Source organism: Sorex araneus, chromosome 5 (genome assembly GCF_027595985.1).
Source record: "Sorex araneus isolate mSorAra2 chromosome 5, mSorAra2.pri, whole genome shotgun sequence".
Classification (NCBI taxonomy): Eukaryota; Metazoa; Chordata; class Mammalia; order Eulipotyphla; family Soricidae; genus Sorex; species Sorex araneus.
The window spans coordinates 197,308,979-197,335,792 of NC_073306.1; the positions used below are offsets into that span (position 1 = coordinate 197,308,979).

At 38.0% G+C, this 26,814-nt stretch overlaps 1 protein-coding gene across 1 annotated transcript; it reads left to right on the top strand.

The window, feature by feature from the left end:
* Positions 1–301: 301 nt before the first annotated feature.
* CXCL8 (C-X-C motif chemokine ligand 8) lies at positions 302–3,319 on the top strand. Its single transcript, XM_004617872.2, has 4 exons — positions 302–437; positions 1,106–1,241; positions 1,920–2,003; positions 2,604–3,319. The coding sequence occupies exons 1-4, from the start codon at positions 374–376 to the stop codon at positions 2,623–2,625; spliced, it is 306 nt and encodes a 101-aa protein (XP_004617929.1). The 5' UTR covers positions 302–373; the 3' UTR covers positions 2,626–3,319.
* The last annotated feature ends 23,495 nt before the right edge of the window (positions 3,320–26,814 follow it).

Sequence of the window (26,814 nt, forward strand, 5' to 3'; positions counted from 1 at the left end):
AAACTTGAATATTTGACAATGACTTTAACATATTAAGGCAAATGTCTCTCAATGTCCTTCTAAAAATCTTAAAAATCAGTTTTTTGTGAAAAGATCAAAAAGAAGTTTAATCATGATGAAAACGTGACAAGAGACCCACAGAGGTGTCTGATGACTCAGGTCTGTTCTCAAAGGACAGCCGTCGCGTGGTTACATATTGTGGAATTTCCTCTGACCTAATAGTGGAGGATGAGGGTGCACATGTTCTCGACTGTTGCGATCATATAAAAAGCCACGAGGCTTCTCCATCCAGCACAAGTCCCGGAGGACAGCCTAGCCCGCAAGCTTCAAGGACAAGAGCCAGAAGGAAGTTGGAAAGAATCTGCTTGGAAGCATGACTGCCAAACTGATTGCTGGGCTTCTGGCAGCTTTCCTGCTCTCTTCAGTGCTGTGTGAAGGTAAGCATCTTAGGGAGCTACAGGGTTTCCAGTATTAAATCTTCAGAAAGCAGGATTCACCTCAAGGCTTTGATAAGAAATATCCTCTTATTCAGAGAAAGAAGATGTAGTCATTTGAGGTGAAATTGAAATTTTCGTTTTTGTAGACTATATCTGTGACACTTCAAAAAGCATAAAGGTTGATTAATGAGATGTTTTCTTTCTTTTACTGATAATCAGCATTATTCATGTATCTAATACATATGTATGAGTCAGAATATATCTTATTAGAAGCTGCATTTATCCACAATAACATTAAGCAAGGTAACACAGTCAACTTTATTCCATTTTCTTGAAAAATTTAACTTTTTGTTTGGTTTAAAGTCTTCTTGAAAGAATACAGACCTTTCTGTATTCTTTATAGGATCTACCCTCTATGAGATAAATACAGCTCAAAATGTTTATGATATATAATTTCTACTTTTTTTTTCTCTTGACTATTATGGAATCCTTTTGTTAACACATCAAAAAAGGTTTGGCCAGATGAATACTCAGCTTTCAATTTCAAAAAGAGTTGGCTAAAGATGTGATGTTTAGTAAACACATACTCACCAAATATTAAAATTAAAGAGGAAGTGCTTAGAAATGTGGCTCTTGGAATCAAATCTCAATTCTTTTTCCCTCCACAGATGCAGTAGTTTTAAGATTTAATGCAGAACTTCGATGCCAGTGCATAGACACTCACTCTAAGCCTTTCCATCCCAAATACATCAAAGAGCTGCGGGTGATCGAGAGTGGACCTCACTGCCCACATTCAGAAATCATGTAAGTCCTTCAAACAGTGACCAGGGCCAGGAAGATAAGAGAGCAGGGAAGACACTGGCTTTGCCCAGTTGACCCTGTGTTGACTTCAGCTCTGCATATGGTGCCTTGAGCACTGCCAAGAATGATCCCTGAGCACAGAGCCTGGAGTAAGCCCCGCTGGGTGTGGCCTAAAAACAAAACCAAAACAATAGTTGTAATTATGGTATAAAATGTGATCATACATTTTTCCTTAGCAAGCTTAAGAAGGTGTAAATATCCAAAATAAAAATTCTATGTACCAGTCATATAGTGGACTGGAGCAATAGCACAGCAGGTAGGGCGTTTTGCCTTGCATGCAGCTGACCCGGGTTCGATTCTTCCATCCTTCTTGGAGAGCTCGGCAAGCTACCAAGAGTATCCCGCTCCCCATGGTAGAGCCTGGCAAGCTACCCATGGCATATTCTATATGCCAAAAACAGTAACAAGTCTCACAATGGAGATGTTACTGGTGCCCGCTCAAGCAAATCGATGAGCAACAGGATGACAGTGACAGTGACAGTATGGCAATTTAAATATGGCATATTCCATGACTCGCTACCTTGAACTTACATTTAATGCCTACAGTTAAGGAACTTGAGGGGCAAAGAGAAATCTAAAGCCTGCTCAATATTGATTTCAATCATATTTCTCTCATTTCAGTGTAATTCTCACCTCAAATAAAGAAGTCTGCCTGGATCCTAAGGAAAAGTGGGTGCAGAGGGTTGCACAGAAATTTTTGAAGAGGTGAGGCTTTGTTTCCTTTTAAATAGATTGTTCATTTATCCTGAGACCAACAGTCCCTAAAAATTAGATTTCTGGACCATAACAACAACTCAAGGATGCCGGCATGTGGGAGGCCCAAATTTAATCCCCAGCACTGCTCGGTCCCCTGGGCAGGGCCAGGAGTGACCCCCTAACACAAAGCTGAGAGTGTTCTGCCCTGAGCACCGCTGGGTGAAGCCCAAAGGGAAAAAAGGGAAAGATTATTTATCCTGAGACAAATAGTCCAAAAGTCAGTCTACACATTTCCTGGTGCTGCTACAATATTCTGTTGTAGCTATCTCTTTTTACCAGCAGTAAATATATTTGTGAAGCTCAGACATCTAAGTTTATACTTGGAAGTTTGGGTTGTGCCTTTGTCCTGAAACATAATTATAGTTACCTTTTATGACCAGAAGTGTCCTAGTTTGGGGGATATCTTATCATAATCATAGCTGAAAATATATGGCATTTTAAAGCAATTAATATCTAAGGCCCTTTATTTGCTATCAAATATACTTTTAAGAATGATAGCATCTTTATTAGAGCATTGCTAATTTTAATTTGTTTTTCATTGATTTTCAGAGCTGAAAAGGAAGAGCCATAAAAAAAGAATATTCTCCATGTTTTCCAAGAGTTCCTTAACAGAGAAGCCAATGAAACTTCAAACAAATCCATTTTATCAGTCTGTGTACAGTGTGGCGCTTGTGGTCGGCTGTCAAAAGAAGTTCAGGATGCCAGTTAGATATGAATTTTCATAAAATAATTGATAGTTTTTTCAATATAACTGGAAATGCTATATTTGAGGGTGGGGGTATGCTGGTCAGAATCCATGAGACTCATTGTACCTCTGTTTATTTTTTATTCCTGAACAGGAGAGAAAGTATCAGGCACCACACATATCCTCATGTGAGGATTTAGAATAATTTAGAGGTTATTTTTTTTTTCATGGCTTCAAATGTAACTTATTCACCTATTTATTATTTATGTATTTATTTAAACATAAAGCATAATAATTTTTGCGTGTGAATTTGGAAAATTGGGAAAGGAAACACTGTTAAGAGGACTGTAGTGAATAACAGGACAGATGGGAGTGGACTTATATTTATTTTACATATTAAATCTTAGAGAATTGTTTTGCTCAGGGTTACTACATTTTGATCAGTTGCCAGATTTTGCAGAATTAAACCCCAAAATGGGACATTTGACTTTTATTTCAGACAAAAAAGAATGGTTCTTTAGTACTAGTGCATAATTATATGATATTGTAATTGAACCAGCAAACAGCAAAAGTTTACAAAACAATATTGATTGTCCTGCCAGTAAATTTTTGCCACTTAAAAATGTATTATATACAAAGAGATTCTGTAGTTTTTATTTAAATCATTGTTTTTAACAGTCTTAATTTATCAACTCTGAGATGTTTTTATGTTACCAAAGAGAATTATTTCACTGTTTGGCAATATTGAAATAAAAAGCATTTAAAATAAATCTGTTACCTATATCATCAAGTGTTTGTATGGTAATATTGAAATAAAAAGCATTTAAAATAAATCTGTTACCTATGTCATTAAGTGTTTGTATTTCTTTGATAGTTTTGGAATTTATTGGGGGTTGGATTTGGGAAAGAATGCTCAATGGGCTGAACACATGCTTTTCTTGCAAGAGACTGGAGTTCAATCCCTGTCCCAACATGGTCCCCAAGCACCTAAGCACCTGGGGCGTGACCCCTGAGCACAGAGCTGGGAGATGCCCCAGCTGAGCATGTTGGGTGTTAGCTATCTCCTTGCTTGTATGAAAATCTTATTTGATTTTGAAAGCACAAATTTATGCTTTGTATTTGTATATTATGTGTAAAATTACAATCTTATCACACACACTGTCACACACTGTATTCCCGTTGCTCATCGATTTGCTCGAGCAGGCACCAGTAACATCTCCATTGTGAGACTTGTTGTTACTGTTTTTGGCATATCGAATATGCCACTGGTAGCTTGTCAGGCTCTACCTTGCAGGTGAGATGCCCTTGGTAGCTTGCCAGGCTCTCCGAGAGGGACAGAGGAATCAAACCCGGGTTGGCCATGTGCAAGGCAAATGGCCTACCCTCTGTGCTATTACTTCAGCCCTACAATCTTATATTTGTCATTAAAATAAAGTGCTTTTCCAGAGATAGGTTGTGAACAATAGTCCCTTCAATAGGAATTTAGGAATTTCTCAACTGCTCCTTATATGTATTTTTCTAATAAAGCTGCTTTCGGATTTTCAATGATCCAGGTGATTGGAAGATAAGTTTTCATATAGCTTAACACAACTGAAAGACATGAAAAAGGGAAAGGAAAGTGAAAGAGGGAAGGAGGGTATGCTTTTCAAAGTGCTTCTCGGTTTACTGAGAAGTAAAACCATCAAATAGGAAGCAAAGAAGTTTAAAATAGAACTCTAAACCAAACATTTGTTTTTTGTTGTTGTTTTGGGGGGTGATGTTCAGGAATTACTCCTGACTTTGCACTCAGGAATTACTCCTGGTGGTGTTTAGGGAACCATATGGGATGCCAGGAATTTAACCTGGTTCAGCTGCATGCAAGGCAAATGCCCCTCCCACTATACTATCACTCTGAGTTCCCAACCAAGCTGTTTGAGAACAAATGAAATAAAACTCTTTAAAATAAAAGTATAATAATTAAATGCAAAGAACTCAGTGGATATCTTTTTATTTTTGTCACAAATTAGATACAGCTGAAAGAAAAATTAGAAATTAGAAATCTCAGAAATAAAACCAAATAGCTTTCTCTGGACTTGATGTCAGAGAAGTCAAAAAGCAAATTGAAAAGAAGAAACTAAAAGATGTGGAGGACAAAGAATAAAATCGTATAAATGTCTAGTTACAATTTTATAAGCAGAAAAGAGACTAAAGAATTTGAGATACTGATGATTAAAAGTTCTCTAGAAACAATGAAAATTAAGTTTCAAAGCAGTCCAACTTATCAATGCTTACCAGAGCTTACAAAAAGAGCTTCTTTATTTCACTTTTATTGCTTCTTTTTTTTTTAAGGTCAAGTGCTTTTCTTTATTTTCTCCTGCATATTATAACCATCTTCTGCTAGCAAACAAAGTTTCTTTGTCCAACACACTTCCTGTTGTTCAACTCTTCGCTTTTGCAGTCTCTTAATGTTGACCATACACAATGTTAACTATTAACTGTAGCACTGTAGTCCCGTTGTTCATCTATTCGGTCCAGCGGGCACCACTAACGTCTCCATTGTGAGACTTGTTACTCTTTTTGGCATATGGAATACCCCACGGTGAGATTGCCAGGCTCTACCCTGTGGGCCTGATACTCTCCTAGCTTGCCGGCCTCTCTGAGAGGGATGAAGGAATCGAACCTGGGCCAGCACGTACAAGGCAAATGCCCTACTACTGTGCTTAACAAACAATTTTAATAAAATGTTAATAGGACAAATACAGCAGGGTCCTTCAGAGCAAAAAGCAAAAGGCTTTATGAGAAAATCTATGCTAGAGTCTGAAAAATGACAGATCATCAAACCAATGGAAGAAGGATGTGGAGGGAAGAATAGCCGAGATGGCAGGGGAGATAATAATGTATAGGCAGAATCGATAAACCTGATTGGAGACGTGACGAGTGTGAATGGACTTGGAGTCTGGCACAAAGTCAAACCAGCATAATCTGAAAAGGATAAATGGGTTATAAAATACTCTCAAGATGTTTAGATATGGGATCAAAAACTCCAAGTAGACTTCAATTAACCTCCACTTTCTTTATTGTTAGTATCATTTTTATATTAAAAAAGGGCTGGAGCAATAGCATAGTGGGTAGGGCATTTGCCTTGCATGCAGCCGACCCAGGTTCGATCCCACTGCCCCTCTCGGAGAGCCCGGCAAGCTACCAAGAGTATCCTGACTGCATGGCAGAGCCTGGCAAATCACCGTAGCATATTCCATATGCCAAAAACATTAACAACAAGTCTCACAATGGAGACATTACTGGTGCCCGCTGGAGCAAATCGATGAGCAACGGGATAACAGTGACAGTGATACAGGGATTTAAAATAAAAAATCTCCTTCCGCCCAGATATGATCCGGAGCTGCGGCACGAGAAACAGACCCTCCGCTCCTAAAGACTGTGATCCTAGCCCACTTTGGCACCAGAGCGGCTTGTTGCAGCCACGCATTTTGACTGTGAACTGAGCTACAACCTCGTGCAGCCTGGGGAGGGATTGTCCCTCTCTGCCCCATTTTTCTGAGCAAAAATGGCGGCAGTGGCAGCATCCACGTGGTGAGAGCCAACTTCTAAGACCCCCTCAACCTGGAGGTAGGACTTTCTTTAGTGATGTAGCCTGTAGGTGGTCCTGGGAGGGGGGGCGTTACCGGCACGCCTTCCGCCCAGATATGATCCGGAGCCACGACACGAGAAACAGACCCTCCGCTCCTAAAGACTGTGATCCTGAGGTCTCCTAACCCACTTTGGCACCAGAGTGGCTTCTTGCAGCCATGCATTTTGACTGTGAACTGAGCTAAAATATTAGAAACCCAAAAGCTATTGCGGCCACGCAGACTCAGAGTCTTCACTCTCAGCAATGAAGAGAAATTATTAGATGATACCTATTCAGCAGGCCTGATTGTTGGGGAAAATTTCCAAACAATATTAGTGAGTTCTGTGTGGAAATATGGAATGTACTCAAAATATATAGAGAATAAAGGGAATATCATTAGCTATTTAGGTGGAGGGTGGGGTGGGAGGGAGGTGTATTGGGGTTCTTGGTGGTGGAACATGTGCATTGGTGAAGGGATGGGGGTTTAATCAGTATATGACTGTGACTTAAACCTGAAAGCTTTGTAATTTTTTTCACGGTGATTCAATAAAATATTTTTATAAAAATAAAAAAATAATAAAAAATTTAAAAAATCTCATCTTGATGGGTTTTTTAATGCATTTGGAGATTGAATCATCAAAGAACTGCCAACTTTGTTTTACCTCGTTTAACCTCTATGTAATATGCATCTTTATTTCTATTCCATTTATTTGTGGGTAGTTGGGAGGATCCAGAGACCATCCCCGCAATAGTTGGCCCAGCCTGACACTTCAGTGCTTAAACTAGTGATGAGGTGCTACTTGGGCAAAATGGTGCTGGGAACTACCAGGAATACCTCAACATTTCTGGACAGGGGACATGCCAGAGCCTTCCAAAGATGGCCTTTGGGAGGGGGGGTCTATGGTACAAGAGATCAAGGTCTGTTTCTTGTACATGCAAGATGAGTACCCCAGACCCCAGTGCAATCTCCCCCACCCTTAAGCACATATCTGAAAGCAATGTGGAAGACATTTGCACGGAGCTGGAGAATCTTAATAATCTTAATGATGAATGCTTTGACAATTGGCTTATTTATTTCATCTTTATGACTATTTTTAAAAAGTCAAATGCTTTTATTTATTTTCTTCTCTATATTGTTGCCATCTTCTGCCAGCAAAGTAGTCCACTGAAAAGGCAACACGATTATAAAATTGGAGATGTAGCATTATATAATAAATAAAGGTATTGGCATAAATGTAGATAAAACAGAACAATGGAAAATAGGTACTCTAGAAATAATAGAGAGAATGGATAAAAAAATTATTGTAGGTCAAGTTTATACAATGGAACAGTACAAAACAATGAAAGAGAATAAACTATTACCGCATTTAACATGGAAAAGCATTTAACATAGTGGGTGATGGAGGCCTGATACAAAAGCATATAAAAACATGATTTCATTTGTGTTTGGAAGAGTGGATCACACCCAGAGGTGCTCAGGGGCTATTGCTGCATCTGTTGCAGAAGCAATCCCTAGTGACATTGCTGTCGTTATTTTAAGTTCTTTGCATTTCCATTTACATTATAAAATAACCCTTATCACCATCACGATCACGAAATCCCGTTGATCGTCGAGTTGTTCCAGTGGTCTCAGTAATCTCTCCATTCGTCCTGTCCCTGAGATTTTAGAAGCCTCTCTCTACTCGGCCTTCCCAAGGATGCCATATTGGAGGCTCTTTCAGGGTTGGGGGAATGAGATTCAGCTGGTTACTAGCTTTAACATATGGATACACCATGGGAAGCTTGAAAGGCTGTCCCATGCGGGCAGGAAGCTCTCAGTAGCTTGCTAGTTTCTCCCAGAGGGAGAAGTAGGTTATAAGATATCCTTGCTTTTAAGTCTCTGGATGTTGGCTGTTGATGGGATTACACACACCTGGTTCCTGTGCCAGTACCTTCATTCGTGAAGCCTGACTGAACATGTGGAGAGGGGCCTTGAGCATGGCTGTGGCTAGGCTCCGGTGGTCTTTAGCCGCCAGGAGCTCTGCTCAGGGCGGGGAGGGAAGCGGGAGCCCATCCCCTCCAAAGGGCCCCGGGGAAGACAGCCAGGCGTGCGAGCAAGAGACTCTCTTTTAAAAATAACACTTATGTTTCAGAATAATGTTCTTTTTTATCATTAAAAGAACATTTGGGGCCAACGATTTGTCTCAGCATTTAGTGTGCTTGCCTTGCATGTATGAGGCCCTGGGTTCAGTCTCTTGTACCGCAGAGGGAGTAATCCCTGAGTGCAGAGCCAAGAGTAAGCCCTGAGCAGGGCCAGCTGTGGTCCCCCGCCCCCTGCAATAAAGTAACAGACAAAAACACCTTCTATCTTTAATTTTGATTATATTTTAAAATGGGACATTTTATATGGGATATTTTCGATGTGTCTAAAGCAGCACACGTATGTTTGCTTTTAACATACTTGCTTATATTCTCTGATATACATTCTCCATCCCTCTCAGAGAGCCCGGCAAGCTACCGAGAGTATCCCACCCACATGGAAGAGCCTGGCAAGCTCCCTGTGGCATATTCAATATGCCAAATACGGTAACAATAACAGGTTTCATTCCCTTGACCCTGAAAGAGCCTCCAATCATTGGGAAAGATGAATAAGGAGAGGCTGCTAAAATGTCAGGGCTGGGACGAATGGAGACATTACTGGTGCCCGCTCAAGCAAATCGGTGAACAATGGGATGGCAATATTATATAAATGAGTCAAATAGGAAAAAAGAGTGAGAAGAAAGTAAGATAAACAGTGAGGAAAATCCAGTCCACTTGTTGAATTTAATTTTTGCTTCATTTTCTTCAACAATCATAGCAAAATTATATATAAAAACACAGGTGTTACTTATACAGACAGTCTTAAACACATGCTTGAACATTTGCTCTACTTTTCCTTATCTTTTATCTTATTGAGGAGATGACAAATTACAAATCTAATTTCACCAAGTAAAGACATAATTGTATGTATAGACACATACCCATCAAAAAAAGGCATGGAGAGATAATAATTTATTCATCTGAAGTTAAGATTGGTGTAAAACACTGTAATAAAGTGTGTATTTAATATACAGAATCAAGTAATTTTCATGATTTTTTAAAAAAAACTAACAAGAAAGAGAGTCACACTTCCAGTTACCGAAGCAAAATCTTTTCCTCTTAAGATTTTGGTAAATAAGCAATGTTTGTTACAAATAAATTTAATGTAACATTTTCTTTATTTTGTGGCTACACATGTTTGAAAACAGTAGAGAAAAGAAAGAAAAATGGTCTCTCTTTTGCCTGTGGTAATAGTGTAGCAAGCAAGAATTGCTTAAGACTGTATTAACCCTGCAGTAACAAAAGAAAGCTTAAGAAAACAATGATTTCTCAATACTCATTTAAAAGACAACCAGACTGCGATTGACCACAGGTTTGCTGAATTTGCAGAGATTATCCGCATTCACTAGGAAGTTTTCCAATAAAGCATAGCAATTACAATCTTTATTCCCACAAATGTTACAAATAAAGAAATCAGAAATTCTCCAAAAAAGATTACTTAATGGTCAAAGAACTCTTAATTGCCAAATAACTCTTAAGAGTCAAAAAACATCTAAGGAATAGAGAAAGCAAACCTCCTACAAAAGTTGTGTTCTCAGAGGTAAAAATTAATTTAATATATGTTACTGTTCCAAGGCTTTGTAACATTTGTAATAGATTTTAAAGCAGTTGACGTCCTAGCAAGGAGTCTAAGATTTCATTGGAAGGTTGAGGGGGTCAGATGGGGAGCTCAGCCCCTTACCTGCTGCCTTTCCTTCCCTCCTACTGACTTTGTCACAAGGGCCCAGCAATATACAATAATCTCCTTCTTCTTCCTTCTACCTGTCATCTCTGCTTCTGAAATAAGAACCATTTGTGTAAAAATATAAGAAAGATGCATAGTGTATTTGCTGTCACCCAATGCTTTCAGATAACCTACTTTCATCTCCAATGTGAAAACTTAAGAACCGACCAATTCATCAACATTTCCGGGGAACCCAGCCTTTTAAGTATAAGAATGGAATTCCAAACACATAACATATTCATCTATATGACAGAAAGAAATCTAAGGATAGAGTATCTTGTGAATGATCTTTGAAATAAAAGAAAACCGTTCCCCCCAAGTTATTTTTAGACAAAACTTGTATCAGAAAATATTCAGACATTTCCGGTCAAAATTTGCTTCTGACAAATCTAGAGCAACTTCCTCAACCCTTTCCCGACCATGGGCTGCTTCTGATCTTATTTTCTTCCTGTGGCCCTCATCTTACCAGCTGTTCCCCTTCCCCCTGACCCCTCTGATTAATGTGGTTTTCAAGCATGTCTTCCTTGGAGTATCATTATGGACCATACGGTCTTTAAAAGCCATATCTCATATGGGCCATAGGAGAAACACTTATCTGGAAGAACGTCCTAATAGCTATGTTAGGTTGCAATGTTCAGGTCTTAAGATAAACTCTTGGTGCATCTAAATTTTATTTCATAAGACATGATTTAGATTGCATTTTAATTATGTGGCCTACTGATATGGTTCTTCTTACTATATAAAAGCTAGATAACGGATCTGCCTTTCATCCCATGCTATTCAAAATGCCTTTCCATTCATAATTTTATTGCTCTTCTAAACAAAATGTTTATGAGACGGTATTTTGTAAAGTCAATATCTCTGTCTAGCTTTACTTTTTGCCTTATGCTTCCAGTGGTATTCATCCTGCCCCTTCAAAGCCTCTGTAATCCCCAGAATCCCTGTTGAAAACACGCTGTGAAAGAGACAGCTTCCTGCCCAGCACTCCAGTTTACCAACAGCTTCAGAAGATTAAATTGATGAGTCACTCTCCCACGAACTTTCCATACTTTATTTTTCTTTATTAGCTAGTCATGTTTCAAATGCAGAGCATTGCATTTTTCCTTAGTAAAATGGAGTTATTTTTTGATTAAATTTACAAATATATATCTGGATATTAAAAGAAACAAACCTTATGTATGCAAGATCCTCTTATAAATAGACTAATAGCACTGCATTAACTTGAAAAGGACTCTAGGGTCCACCTTTTTTTTTTTTAATTGAATCACTGTGAGCTACAATTACAAAATTTTCATGTTTGAGTTTCAGTCATACACTTGTCAAACATGCACCCCTCCACCAGTGTACATCTTCTACCACCAATGTCCCCAAATGAATTCACATTTATCAGATGGATGTAGAAGTACTTGCATAGACACATATTTATAATCAGTTAATAAAAACATGTTTATTTCCTTCATCAGCTGAGAGTCTAGAACCAACAACATTATAATAGCACACACCTAGTATCCAGGTCTGGTTTCAAGTCCCTCTCTACCTCCTCCCCAAACAAACAAACAAACAAACAACAACAAAGCAAGCAGTGTTTCTGATAGGAATGACTAACCAGAGGACATTGCAGGGAAATAGATGACTCTTTAGCATATTTCTGTGTCAGAAATTAAGTGCTTCCCTCCACCCCCACAAGAATTCATTGTGGTATGTAATAAAGAACACGAACCAGATGAAAATTAAAATAATGACCAAAGCTGGAATAAACTAGGAGAAAAATAAAGCAGCACACAAAGTAAATGTTTATGAATCCAAATTAATATAAATACATAGTTGAGTTATAAATAAATAAAGATGCTACACAAGTGAAACAGAAATAAATAAATGGGACTATCTCAAACTAAGAAGCTTCTGCACCTCAAAAGAAACAGTGACCAAAATACAAAGACAGTCTACAGAATGGGAAAGGATATTTACCCAGTACCCATCCGATAAAGGGTTGGTATCAAGGATATACAATGCACTGGTTGAACTCCACAAGAAGAATACTGCTGACCAGATCAAAAAATGGGGTGATGAAATGAGCAGAAACTTTCCCAAAGAAGAAATCCAAATGGCTAAGAGGTACATGAGAAAATGCTCAACATCAATAATCATCAGGGAGATGCAGATCAAAACAGCAATGAGATATCATCTCACACCACAGAGACTGGCCCTCATCCAAAAAAACAAAAGCAACCAATGTTGGCGTGGATGTGGGGAGAAAGGGACTCTCCTTCACTGCTGGTGGGAATGCTGACTGATTCAGCCCTTCTGGAAAACAATATGGACGATTCTCAAAAAATTAGAAATTGAGCTTCCATTTGACCCATCAATACCACTCCTGGGAATATATCCCAGAGAGGCAAAAAGGTATAGTAGAAATGACACCTGCATTTCTATGTTCATTGCAGCACTGTTTACAATAGCCACAATCTGGAAAAAACCCGAGTGCCCAAAAACAGATGACTGGTTAAAGAAACTCTGGTACATCTACACAATGGAATACTATGCAGCTGTTAGAAAAGATGAAGTCATGAAATTTGCATATAAGTGGATCAACATGGAAAGTATCATGTTGAGTGAAATGAGTCAGAAAAAAAGAGACAGACATAGAAAGATCGCACTCATATGTGGAATATAAAGTAGCAGAGAGGTATGAGCTTGCAATCATGCAACTTCTGGCAGAAATTTCTCTGGACTTACTTACTAAAATACTAAAATACAGAAATCCAAAATTGCATGGCTGCTATTGTGCCGCACGACCTCATATCTCTTCATTCTCAGCAATGGAAAACAAATTATCAAATGCTTCCTTTTCAGCAGGTCCAACGTTGGGGGGAGGCAGGGAAACTCCAAATAATAATAGTGAGTTTTTAGTTGAAATATTGAATGCAATCAAAATAAAGAGAAAGTAAAGTGAAAATTTATCAGCTACACAGGCGGGGTGGGGGGGTGGGGGTTGGGGGGCGGTATACTGTGATTCTTGGAGCTGGAATATGTGCACTGGTGACGGGATGGGTGTTTGAGCATTGTATAACTGAGACTTAAGCCTGAAAGCTTTGTAACTTTCCACATGGTGATTCAATAAAAAAAATAACAAAATAAAAAATAAAAATAAATAAATGAAGATGCTAGAAATCGTCGATGCAGAGTTACATGTAAATTTAGTAGATGTCCTTTCCAAAGTGATCTTCTAAAATATGGACTGACCAAAATGAATTCATTCCTCAAACTATAGTTTGGAAGAGGGAGGACGGAAAGTTATGTTTAAAAAAGTAGCCTGAGAAGCACCATGTCGGTCACATCAACAGTGATAGATTATTCTGAGAGAATGTAATGGTGTGATGAAAATGACACTTTATCTCTGTAGTCCCTCTGGAAAACTCATGATCTCAGTCTAATCATGCAGAATACAGCATATTTCAATTGAGAAATAAAAAATATATATACGCCAAGGTCATGAGGCCAAAGATATAGCACAGCAGGCAGGGGGTTTGCCTTTCACCTAAGTTAAATCTCTGCCCCCTCATATGGTCCCTCGAGCCCCACCAAGAGTGATCCCTGAGTGCAGTGGCAGGAGTAAGTCCTGAGCACCCATCCAGTGAAGCTTTCCCACCAGAAAATAGAAAAAGGAAGAGAATTCTCAAGGTCATCCGACTACGGATACTATGAGAGAAGCTGAATACTATGAGAGAAACTGTTCATTCTAAGGGGAGACTAGGGGACTTGACACAGGAATAAATATAATGGCTCCAGGATTAACACTAGAACAGGAAGCGGGAGGGGAAGGATATCAGGTAAAATCTATGAAAATTCAAGTAAAGTATAAACATTTTTCTCCTTTTTACCCAGGCAGCTATGAGAAAAGTGATAGTGAGAGAAAGCAGACATTTATTTCTAACGCTTTTGGGCACTGGAATCCTGAATGTGTGCCAACACGGCGGGGTCCCGGTGAGGCATCTCACCCTGGCTGCAGTGCCTGACTCGGGGCTGTGATCTGACTCGGCAGAAGACAGAGCTGAACGAGTTCTCAATCTCTTTTCAAGAGAGTGCTAGTGCCATTTGTAAACTCTTCATTCTCATAGCCTAACTTCTTCCAATCCTATGACCCTGGGAGTGAGAATTTCAATACAATAAATTGGATAGATACATTCACTTTAGGAATAATTTATTAATACTCATTCTTTGCCAGAGGGTCATGAAATCCTACAAGCCTATGTACTAACTGCAGAGGGACTGTGTCTTAATCTGATAATGCTGATTTATGCCTCTTCATCCATTGTCTTCCTATCTTCTATCCTCTTTCTCTTACTTTTTACTTTCTTTTTTTTTTCTTCACCTTCTCCTGTTCTTGGCTTCTATCTTGTTGTTCCTCCTTCAAATAGTTACTGAATGGATATGTCAGGGAACAGAGGCTAAGATGCTTACTTTGCACACTCCAATTGAATCCCTGGCACCCCATCTGGTCCCCTAAGCACCACCAGGATTGATGCCTGAGATTAGATTCAGGAATAAGTCCTAAGCACCACTGGGTGTGACCTGTTAACCCCTCTGGAGTTTATGAAATACAGCATTTTCAAAATAAATGAGATAGTAGAGACACACCAATAGAGTCTATCTATATGGAGAGAGAAAGAGAGAAGAGAAAGAGAGGGAGAGAGAGAGAGAGAAGAGATGAGAGTTGGTAGTCGGTGTTTTTGCTAGAAAAGATTGGGAACACTGCTGGAGGGAAGAGTTGACACTGGTGGTAATTTCTATGAAAACTATTGAGATTCAGAGGCCATAATTACAAAGAAAGAGCATTGAGATTTTTACCTTTGTCTTGATTGTACTGACCCGTACATTACTTATAGGACAAAGATTAGAGTGTCAAGAATACTCTTACATGTAGTAGCTGTAAAACAACTTCCACAAAGTTTTCTCCAGTAACAGACCATTTTATTGCTAAGTTGACACAGTTGCTTTCCTCTACCTTGAGAATGGATGCAATAAGTAAGTTTTACATATTTATTCTTACTTACAAAGCTTCTAAATAGCATCAAATTGTATTAGCTTATGTTATGGAATAAATTCTGTTCACTTTCCTCCAGATTCATATGTAATATTCCAAACTCTCAGGCCCTTAGGACATGACTTTACTTGGAGATAGGTCTGCTATATAAGTGTAATTAGTGAAGATTAGGTCATAGCAGAGTAGAGTGGGCACCTAATTCAATGTCATGTGTGTCCTTGTATAAGATGAGAAATGGATACACACATATGGAAACTGAATTTAAAGATAAATTCAGAGATAAATGTGATGCCCCTATAGGTTAAAACTTGCAAAATATTGCATAAAAATTCCTAGAAGCTAGGCAGAGGTGTAGAAGAGTCTTCTGAATAAACCAACCCTGCTGGAAGCTAGATTTTTCTACTACTAACCTCTAGACTATGAGACAATAAATATTTCCATGGTTTGATTCACTCAGTTGGTAGAACTTTGTTTTAGCAGCCTTGGCAAATAAATACAGGCTCTATTTTTTAAAAATTGATAAAACACTTCAGTGAGACCAGTTTTATTCTTGTTATGGGAGACTGAGCAAAACCATGCATTATTTCTTTCCAGGAAATCTACTACTTAAATTCTTTATAATAAAGATTTTAGCTAAAAGTTCTTACAATATATGAAAAGAGTGTATTGGAAAATTGAGTGTGATCTTGGAGCCACACTTGGTGTTACTCAGGGCTTCCTCCTAACTAAGCTCAGGGATCATTCAGGTGCTGAAGGGACTGTATGTGGCACCCAGGAATTGAAATAGGGTCAGTTTTTTGCAAGGCAAGTGCCTTATCTCCTGTACTATCTTTCTAGCCCCCAAAGTGACAAAACTATTTACAGACAAACATATCAGGAATGACATGGTCATTAAACTAACCCTTTTAAAAGCAGTAAGTGTTCTCTTATAGAAGGTAAAGAAACCTACTTAGGGAGTAGTAAGATAATAAGAGTTTAAATTAGGGGAAAGAACAGTCATAAAATCTTGTACAATGCACAAGTGACTCACTTGATTTGAACTTCAGAGGACATACTGATGCAGAACTTCAGAGATAAACTACATGGTAATCACAAGGCATACACAGATAACATATGTAAAGAACACAAGCAAGAAAAGGCAACTTGAACCTGACCTTTTCATTAAAGAGAGAAGTCAAAGTACAAGGAAAGAAAACAATGGTTGAAGAACAAAGCAAAACACCACACTCATAATCCATATAAAAACATGGTAATAAATTCCTTAATTTCAGTTAATGTCACTTCATGCCAACAGACTGAACCCCTCAATCAAAAGGCACAGAGTGCCATAGAGATAAGAAAACTGAGTTTGGCCTTGTGCTGCTTGCAACAGATATATCTGAAAAGTCAAGAGGCAAATAGTTGTTGAAAGGAAGGCCAGAATGACCGACCACATTGATATCAGAAAACATATACTTCAAATTATAAAACAGTATAAAGGACTTAAAATAGTATAAAGGACTTAAATGGACATTATATAATGCTCAAAGAAACCATACACCAAGATGACATGCATATGCATCAAGTGAAGAATCATCAAAATATATAAATAAACTCATAAAAAACTTGAGAAAATGATATCAACAGCAACATAATAGTATTGAGAGATTTTAGTACCCCTCTCACATCACTGTATATATCTACAAGACAAAAAATAAGCAAACTGGCTTTAGAGAAATAAATGAAAAAGATGGATTTAGTCGACCTGTACAGAACTCTCTATCTCCTGAACACTAAGTAAACATTCCACTTCCATGCACCTGGAGCATCCTTGAAGACAGATCATATGCTCAGATATAAGACTTTATAAAAATCAAGGTGCTGGAAATCATATATAGGATCTTCTCAGACCACAATATTTTGAAGGCAGAAATAAATCACAAACAGAAATCTGGCAAAACTCGAATACTTGAAAACTAAACAATATACTATTGAACCGGTAGGTCAAAGATAAACTTGAGGAATAAATAAAAAGGTTTCTGTGAGCAAATAATATTGAATACATAAATTACCAGAACATATATGACATTGGTAAACTGAACTCACAGCGAAGTTCAACTAATGCAAGCATTTATTAGGGAACAAGACAAGTTCAAATGAATAACCTAAGTACACATCTTAAGATACTAGATTAAGAATAACAAATAGTCCAAAGTAAGCATAGTAAGGAAATGATAAAATTTAGAGTAGAAAACAATGATACAGAAACCAAAAAAATCAACGAAGCCAAGAACTGGTTTTTCAAGAGAATAAATAAGATGAACAAACTTACTATACACACAAAGGAAAAAAGAGAGAAATATCTAACAATTTGGATAAGAACTAAAAGATTAGAAATTATAATATATAGGTTTGCTCTGTCAGTCTGTGTTCTCCCTTGAACACAAATCTTGCTTTCTCTGTGTTTCTTTTATGGCTTTCTCTTTGTTTCTTTATTTCCACTCTGGGGAAGCCTGTATTCTCTTTTGAACACGAACTTATCTCTATTTTTTACCATTATTTCTTTCTAACTAAGTTTCAGCAGAAAACTGCCTTGCTTCAAAAAAAATTACAACAGATACCACAAAAACACAATCATGAAAAAACTCTGACAGTTTTATGCCATGAAATTTGAAAACCTAGAAGAAATGGATAAATTTTTAGAGTTCTATACCTCTTCAAACTGAATAAAGTTGATGTGGAACACTTGAAAAGACCAATCACAGAACAGAAATTAAAACAGTGATTAAAAAAATTTCCCTCAAACAAAACCCCATGTCTATATGGGTTGACTAGTAAGTTCTTTCAAATATTCAAATGTTCAAATGTTCAAATAGGACCTACTTCCTGTTCTTCTTAAAATCTTTGAGAAAGTTGAATAAAAGAAAATACTTATAATTTCTCTACCCTATACAGAATTATGTGCAAGTATTATATATATTTACATATATATGTCAACATGATATAGCACATAAATAAAAACAAAGATAAAATTTATATAGCCATAGATATTTTTCATGGGCATGAAACAAATACTATTCAAGTTTGTGTGGTGTAATACAACTCCATGAACAGCCAAAGAGATATGAGGGAGGAAAAATGAGAAGCATTTCCTGACTTTCAATTATACTTTAGAGCTGTAGTAATCAAAACTGTAAACTACTAAGATTAAGGCAGACTCTTAAGTAAAATTAAGATCCCAGAGATAAACTTTAAGATGTATGGGGAATTGGTATAGAAGAGAAAGTACGAGGGTACGAGGTTTGCCTCACATGTGGGTAAACCTGCTTCCATCCGCAGCACCAGATTACTTTGCAGTTTACTGGAGGTCATTTAATACTTCTTAACATGTTTGTATACTGGTCATGAACTTCTTTAGTTGTGAAGATTTTTGTCACTCCTTGGGTGTAGAGATGGTATTGGAGATAAGGTGCTTGCTTGCTTGCTTGAGAAGGATCCTGGCTCAAAGCTGGAGCATTCACAAAACTCAACAGCAAAAAGCCAAATAACTCCATCAAAACCTACAGAAATGAAATGAACAGACATTTCACCAAAAAGAAATAGTTCTGAACAACAGGCATATTAAAAAGTATTCATCCTCATTGTTTACTAGGTAAATGTAAATTAAAGTGAGAACGAGCTATCTCCCACTGATGAGAATGGCATATATCAAAGTGATTGGAGACAACCAGTCAACCAGTATTGGCAGGGGTGTGGTGAAAGGGGAACACTCAGGGTCAGAGAGACAATACGTCAGTGAGGCACTTGCCTTGCATAAGTCCAACCAGGTTCAGCACCCTATATTGTCCCCTGAGACTGCCAGGAGTGATCACTGAGTGCAGAGATAGAAATAAGCCATCTGCATAGCGGGGCGTTCCTCAAAAACAAAAAGAAAAGAAAAGAGAAGGAAAAAGGGAAAAAAAGAAAGAGGAACACTATAACTGTTGGTGAGGCGTCTGATTCAGAGTGCAAGGAAAACAGTGTGGAGATTTCTCTAAACTTAAGAATAGAACTACCATCTGACCCAGCAATTCCAAGCCTAGCATTTACTCATGTACATCACTTGTATCACTTATCACCCCGCTGATCTTCGAGTTGCTCTAGCGGGCGCCAGTAACGTCTCCATTTGTCCCTGTAGCATGCTAGATTCATGTACATCCACTACCCAGCCACTGCCACACTCCAGGCCGCTTTCTGGATACTTGGACCGAACCTCATACATGAGTGAAGCCACACAGAACCAGGGAAAGCAGAGCTTTGCGAACTTGGACTCTAGGCTCAATGAGATTCAGAAACAACAACCTCTGTCTGCCTCCTCCAATCTCCGGCGCCCCACCCCAGGAATCAAACCCAGATGCCCCACCCTACCAGAGCCAGATAAATACCTCCCTGGCAAACCTCCACTATCTCCACTACCCAGCCACTGCCACGCTCCAGACCGCTTTCTGGACTGCTTGGCCGAGAAGCCGCATAAAGACACAGCATAAAGACACTTAATACCCATTTTCCATGATTTTCGTACCATATTTGCTGGGCTTTAAATATGGTGTGAACCATGGGAACACCTGTAAGGGTGATTGGAGGCCGCCCTAAAAGCCTCCATCCCTCTCAGAGAGCCCGGCAAGCTACTGAGAGTGCCACGCCCACAAGGCAGGACCTGGCAAGCTACCAGTGGCATATTCGATATGCCAAAAACAGTAACAACAATGAGCCTCATTGGCCTGACACCGAAAGAGCCCCCAATATGGCAGCATTCATGTACATAAAAAACATGTATCAACAATATTTACATACCTATGTTCACTGCAGAGCTATTTATAATAACCAAGATCTGGAAGCGGACTATATGGTGGACAACACAGGAGTGGACAAAGAAACTGGTATAAATACCCTCAGCTACAGAAAACAGAAAGGCTTAAATCTGACATTTTGCTACAACTTAGTTTAACTGAAGGGTATCACACAGAGAAAGTAAGTCAACAAATACCTAATAATCCTATTCATATATGGAGTACAATAGAGATGTAGCAAGGAAATAAATAGTGGTTGAGTGTTAATGAAAGCAGATCTAGAGATGGTGGTTTGGTACTACTGGTACACTGGTGGTGGGCAGTCTAGTAATAATGTATTCAGGAATAACAATGTATTCCTGAAACATTAATATTACACTATTACAAATCACAGGGCCTGTATTTCTTAGTAAAATAAATTAAAATGGACCCCCCAGAAGTTTTCAGTGTTCTTGGGGTTTACTCAGTGATTCCCTGTCAACTAGAATGAATGATTAAATACTGGCACCCAAGGATGAGGGGCCAGGGGATCACCTGTATCCCTCTGTCAGTGTTCAGGGCCTCTAGGGCCACACCTGGCAATGCTTGAGGGGACAGTGTGCTGCTAGAGACTGAAATTAAACCCCACACATGCAAGATATGTGCTCTAAACCTTGTCCTACCTACATGGCCCCAAATAAAAACAAAAAGTAAAAGGCATAGCCTAAAAGAATATTACTTAGGGACTGCCAGATTCTGTGCCAAATCTTCTATCCCACTCTAATTATAACATGTTATTATTTTTTTTTAACATTTAGCAGATAACATATTCAGACACAGAGAAGTTATATAACCTGCTTATCATTACATAACTAAATAGCTCTAAAACTGAGATTAAAATCTAAGACATATCTGTTGGATACTCTTGCCCATGAAGACTGTAGGGATTCACAGAATACCAAACCAGTAACCATGACAGGGAGATTGATTCTATGCACCCCCCCCTTTTTTTTGGTCCAACACTGTCCTGCTGGTGAAGGGCCTGAGAGATCAGCAACACATAACGGTCAGCACAAGCTCCTGCAGAGCACCCACGCTCTCAGCCACACGAGGCTAACAGTCATGCTGCACCTGAGATCCACCTTATCTGCAGGACACAAGAACTGGTCCTATCACCCACCTGAGTTTTCAGGGAGCTGTAGTTCTTAGGTTCAGGCAAGGCTATGCTGTTTAGCAGGGAACATCATCAGTACTGGTTTTCCAGGTTCATTGCCAATTCTTGCAGAAAGTAAAGTTAAAAGAAGACAACTAGTGAAGCAAAAAGTTTTACTAGAAATTGGGAAGAAAGGGAAAGTATTAAAGAGGGAATACAGGCTTCTTCAGAGAGAGGAGAGACTTCGGGGAATGGTTATGTGCAGGGTTAAGGTTCTCTGTACAGATAGAGTTGTTGCCAGGATATAGTCAAAGGAGAAAGACTGGGCTTTTGGTAGTCATTTTTTCATATTATTATCAAGAATTTTGGTTCCTGCTGAAAGATACTCCTCTCCTGAGAGGGATCTATCCAGAATTCTCTTCTTGGGCTGGCATCATTCAAAACCTTAGTTCTTAAGGAAGCATCTTGAGAATGGGTCTAGTCTTCAAGTCTTTGAGGCTGTGCAAAACAGCTAGCAGCAAAGTAACTCCTTTTTGGATCACTTACTGGTTTTATTACATCCCCAACGTTGTCAAGGGGATACCCTGACTTGAATACTTTCTACAGTGCTATTCACCTAAATATAATTGCACCAAATAATGACAGTGCTTTGATTTCTTATAGAAGCATGTGAGTATTGTGAAAGTCCAGAACATTAATAAGACATTAATAACATAATAACATTAATAAGAATGACACCACCACAGATTTTGGCAGTCAAGAGAAGAAAGGAATGATCAATGGGACTTTAGTATATGCATCAGTTTGAAATTAAAATGATCTGAAATAAATGCAATTAAATGCTAATCTTAGCTGTGGATAGGTAATTGTAATATATGTATCTTGCATTTTAGAAGACATTCTATTTGAAAATAAAAGCCTTAATATGTTTGATGTTTGTGCATTTTGTTCTCTTAGTGGGGAAAAACAGAGGGAATTTAAATTTCCTCCAGAAAAATCCCTCTGAACTGCTATTTGCCAAACTTCCTTCTTCCTTGATTTGTGGATTAGTAACTTCAAACCATATTTACTTCTGTGGTTTCATTCTGAAAAAGAAATTATGATTGATTTAGATGAATCCTCCATTAACTCAGATTCTAAGCTAGAAATTTAAGTAAATTAAATAATTTTGTTTGCCAAATCTGAAAGGAAAAGCCAAAATATCCTGATGCTGATACATGTCATTCTTATATGAAATGACATTAAGCTCACCAGTTTTTGTCAGTACAAGTCCATATTCTTTCAGTCTTTACGGACGCAAGTCTACATCCTTTTAGCCTTTATGGGTACAAATGTGTATTCACAATAGGGGTCTTCAAACTATCCCCTACCCATCCTACATACAGGGGTCCTTAGAACAAGATGGGAATACTTAGGGTGAGTGAAGGATGCTGTCCTGGTACTAACTATATGCTACTTTCACTTGTTTTTAAAAATTGCCAAAATTGTTTTCAAATGTATGCTTTGAGTCGCTGTCCTACTGTTTCCAAGCTGAAGTAATTTGGTCATGGGTTATTTATTGCTAATGGTCTGATGAATTCTCACTTACCATTTTGACTTATGCAATACATTTCTCTGTAATAAAATTACTTTAAAGGTATACCAAAGTGCATATTTTTGAGTGAAAAGCAAAGTTTTCACTCTTTATGTAAATGAAATGAAACCTATACCCTATATAATATTCACAATCTTTTTTCATTTTGAGGTGGACAGTTAGGCCATACCCTGAATTGCTCAGGGCTGACTCCTCGTTCTGTCCCAAGGGATCACTCTAGGCGGTGCTTAGGGGATTGGTGCCAGAGATCAAACTGGGATTGGTTCATGTAAGGCAAGAGCCATGTACCTGTACTATAATAAATATCTCCAGTCCTATAATATCTCAGATCCTTAATAGGATAAATAAAGACCATCAGTGTTTATCATAATAGCTTTATCAAGCAAACAAAACATGTATAATTTGGAGCTGGCACTACAATAAAGCAGATCGGGCACTTGCATTCCATGAGCTAACCCAGGTTTAATCCCTGGCACCAGTGGTCCATGAACCCTGCCTGAAGTGATCCCTGAGTGTAGAGCCAGGACTAAGTTCTAAGCACCACTGGGTGTGCTGTCCCCTGAAAAGGCAAAACTTTGCAAATTTGAAATGACATCTGACATATTATTTGTAGTACTTGTTAGCAAAAAAAATGCTCCTAAAAATTACTTATTTGTTTTCTTATTTTTTGTTTAGTTTTTTGGACAACAAGGTGGTATTCAGAGGCTGCTCCAGAATAGATCTTAGGAGTTTCTCCCAGCACTGTCAGGAGACTATACAGCATTAAGTATTAGACCTCAGGCCACATGTATGCAAAGCATGTGCTCAGCCTATTGAGCTATCTTTCCTGCCCCCAAATTACTTTTTCATATATAAATATGTTTGATATATTTTACATGAAATCTTTATTAGATTTATGCAGTTGATTTTGTCAACTAACTAGTAATAATTATAAAATAAGAAATTGAAAATATTGTACTGGCTGATTTGTTTTAAATTACTAAAGTAACATTTTTGAAAAGTTTCTGCTTGCATGTGCCTAACTCAGGTGTTTCTTGGCACCTTATATTATCCTCTGGGCCCCATCAGGAGTGATTCCTGAGTGCATAGTCTGAAGTAAATCCAGACCACCCCACCAGGTGTGGCCCCCAAACCAAATTTTTATAAAAAAGAAAAGCATGCTTTTGGAATATAGCTACTTTTTAAAAGCATAATACACTTGAGCCAAAATAAATAAAGGCTTATCTTCTAAACCATATTTTCAACTTAAGTGGAGAAATAACAAATTATGACATAATTTCACTTTCCATGAATTACATTTATAAAACTGTCTTCAGCAATGATGCATAGTCACTAAGCACTTTTAAAAATTAGTCAATACATTCAGTTTTTACTTCTATGCCATTTATCTTTAAAATATGCACAGCGGTTAGGGCATTTGCCTTGCACGCAGCCGACCCGGGTTCGATTCCTAGCATCCCATATGTTTCCCTGAGCACCGCCAGGAGTAATTCCTGAGTGCAGAGCCAGGAGTAGCCCCTGTGCATTGCCAGGTGTGACCCAAAAAGCAAAAAAATAAAAATAAAAATAAAATATGATAATTTCAAAAATCTTTTAAATGTACCTGATTCAAATTATGCTTTTCAAAAGAGAAACTCTTTAGAAACTCACTTGGAATGAAAATTTCAGACTTGTATATCGCCAGGTGTGACCCAAAAAGCAAAAAAAAAAAAAAAAGGACGATATATTATTAAGCTGCTTCAATGTTAGGTCCATATATATTTCAACTTTTATGCCCTCCAGAAGAAACTGCCCTTTTACTATTATATAATGACCTTCTTTATCTTGTCACTGATTTGGGTTTTCAATCTCTTGATCTTAAGTAACAGCTGTTTCTGCTCTCTTTAGTTCCTGTCCTTGCCTGGTACATAACGTTCCATCATTTTTCTGTGCCCATGAGTCTTTTTAAAGCTGAGTCCTTTAGGCAACTTAGAGTTGAGCTTTATTTTTAACAATTCATCTGTCTTCTAAGTAGAAACTATAATCTATTTACATGTAGAGTTATTACTAATAAGCAAAATCTTACTAACGCCATTATGTTTATTGTTTTCAAGATTTTTTGGAGATAATTATGTAAGTCACTCTTTCATTGACCTCATTTATGAATCGATTGTTTTTCATTGTGGTTTTGTTGCTATTTCCTTCTTTTTAAATTTTCTATCTACTCTTTAATATTTTATATGTATTTTAGACTTTTTTGGTTACTTTGAGGCTTATATTAAAAAATCTTACAGTGATTTTTGGAATATAGCATAGCAGTAGAGTAACTGACTTGCAAATATGTGTCCCTGGATTCAGTCCCTGGCACCAGAAAAAAAAAGAAAGAAAAAAGGAAAAACAAACAGCAAAATATCTAAATAGCTTCTTTTTACACTGATTTATGCCCCTTACACTCCTTTCTATAAGAAAAAAGGAAAAACAAACAGTAAAATATATAAATAGCTTTTGTTTTACGTTGATTTATGCCCCTTACACTCCTTTTTATGTTGTGATTTACCATTTGCATCTCTATATTTATTGTATACCCATTAAAAATTATTGTGGCAATAATTATTTAAGTATGTTTGTTCCTTATCCTTTATTCAAGACTTAAATGCATAACACACCAACATAATACAATGCAAAAATACTGCAATTAGTAAAAAATGCTAAAGTACTCACAATACACTGTGAAGACAGTACGGGCATTCTAGCTACTGACATGACCCTGGTTCAATCCTCAGCACCAAAGAGTTCTAGAAATATCCAATCTTGGCCTAATCCTGAGGTCTGTCCAAGTTGACTGAGCATTGCTAGGAATGGTCCTCAGACCCTTTGAGCACTCCTTAGGAGACCCCAAGCCCCCCATTACTCTGACTACATCTTCATACGTTTTCACATTACTGATAGTGTTCTTTAGTTTGGGTGAAGTACCAGCTGCATTTCCTATAATGTAAATACAATCATAAACTTCTTCACTTCTAAAGAACTTTACTGGGTGAAGTTTTCTTGTTTGGCAGGTTTGGTCTGACCTACTGACTTCATAAACTTGCTGAACCAGGTGGCATTCTCCCATCATCAGTGGATGAGGATTCCTTTCTCACCTCAACCCCACCAACACTGGCTGACTCCAAACTTTTTGATGTGTGCCATTCTCATAGGAATGAGAGATAATATCTCAATGTTGGTTTAATTTGCACTTCCCTAATTATACTTTTTCATACGTTTCTTAGCCATCGGTAAGTATGTCTTCCTTACCGATGAATGGGATACTGGATTTTTTATTGAGTTTCGTGAGTGCTTTATAAGTCTTGGATATTACCCTTTGTCCATTGTCTTGTGTGCAAATATTTCCCCCCATTCAGTAGGGTGTCTTTATTTTACATGGAGTGTCTTTCACTGTGCAGCTTTTTTTAATTTGATGTAGTTTTATGTGTTTAATTTTTGGTTTTGAATCTTTGCCACTGTGGTCACCTTAATGAAGATTCCTCTGCAGTCAATCTCCCAGCGAGTTCGGCTGATGTTTTCTTTAGTGTGTTTTATGGATTCTGGTCTAGTCTCGAGATCTTTAATCCACTTTGAGTTTACTTTTGTGAGTGATTGAAGTATGATTCTAATTTTTTTTAACACATGGTTTTCCAGTTTTAATTGGCTATCTTGTTTTCTTGATGAGTTTTAAGAGCTTATTATAGGGTCAGAGCAATAGTATAGCATTACTATTACAATAGTAGAGCATTTGCCTTGCACGTGGCCAACTCGGGTTCGATCCCTGGCATCCCACATGGTTCCCCAAGCACCACAAGCAGTAATTCCTGAGTGCAGAGCCGAGCCAGGAGTAACCCCTGAGCATTGCTGGGTGTGACCCCACAGGCAAAAATAAGAGCCTGTTGTATATTTTGCTACTAATTTTTCATAAAATATGCAATTCTCTAATTTTTTTAAGTTTGGGGGAACACCTGGGAGTGCTCAAGGCTTACTCCTGGCTCTGTGCTCAGGGATCACTTCTGGCAGTGCTCAGCATACCATATGGG

Excerpts from the sequence above, each read along its gene's own strand:
- CXCL8 (XM_004617872.2), top strand. The coding sequence starts at position 374 with ATGACTGCCAAACTGATTGCTGGGCTTCTGGCAGCTTTCCTGCTCTCT. Across the intron at positions 438-1,105 it reads CTCTTCAGTGCTGTGTGAAG|ATGCAGTAGTTTTAAGATTT; the intron begins GTAAGCATCTTA and ends TTCCCTCCACAG. Across the intron at positions 1,242-1,919 it reads TGCCCACATTCAGAAATCAT|TGTAATTCTCACCTCAAATA; the intron begins GTAAGTCCTTCA and ends CTCTCATTTCAG.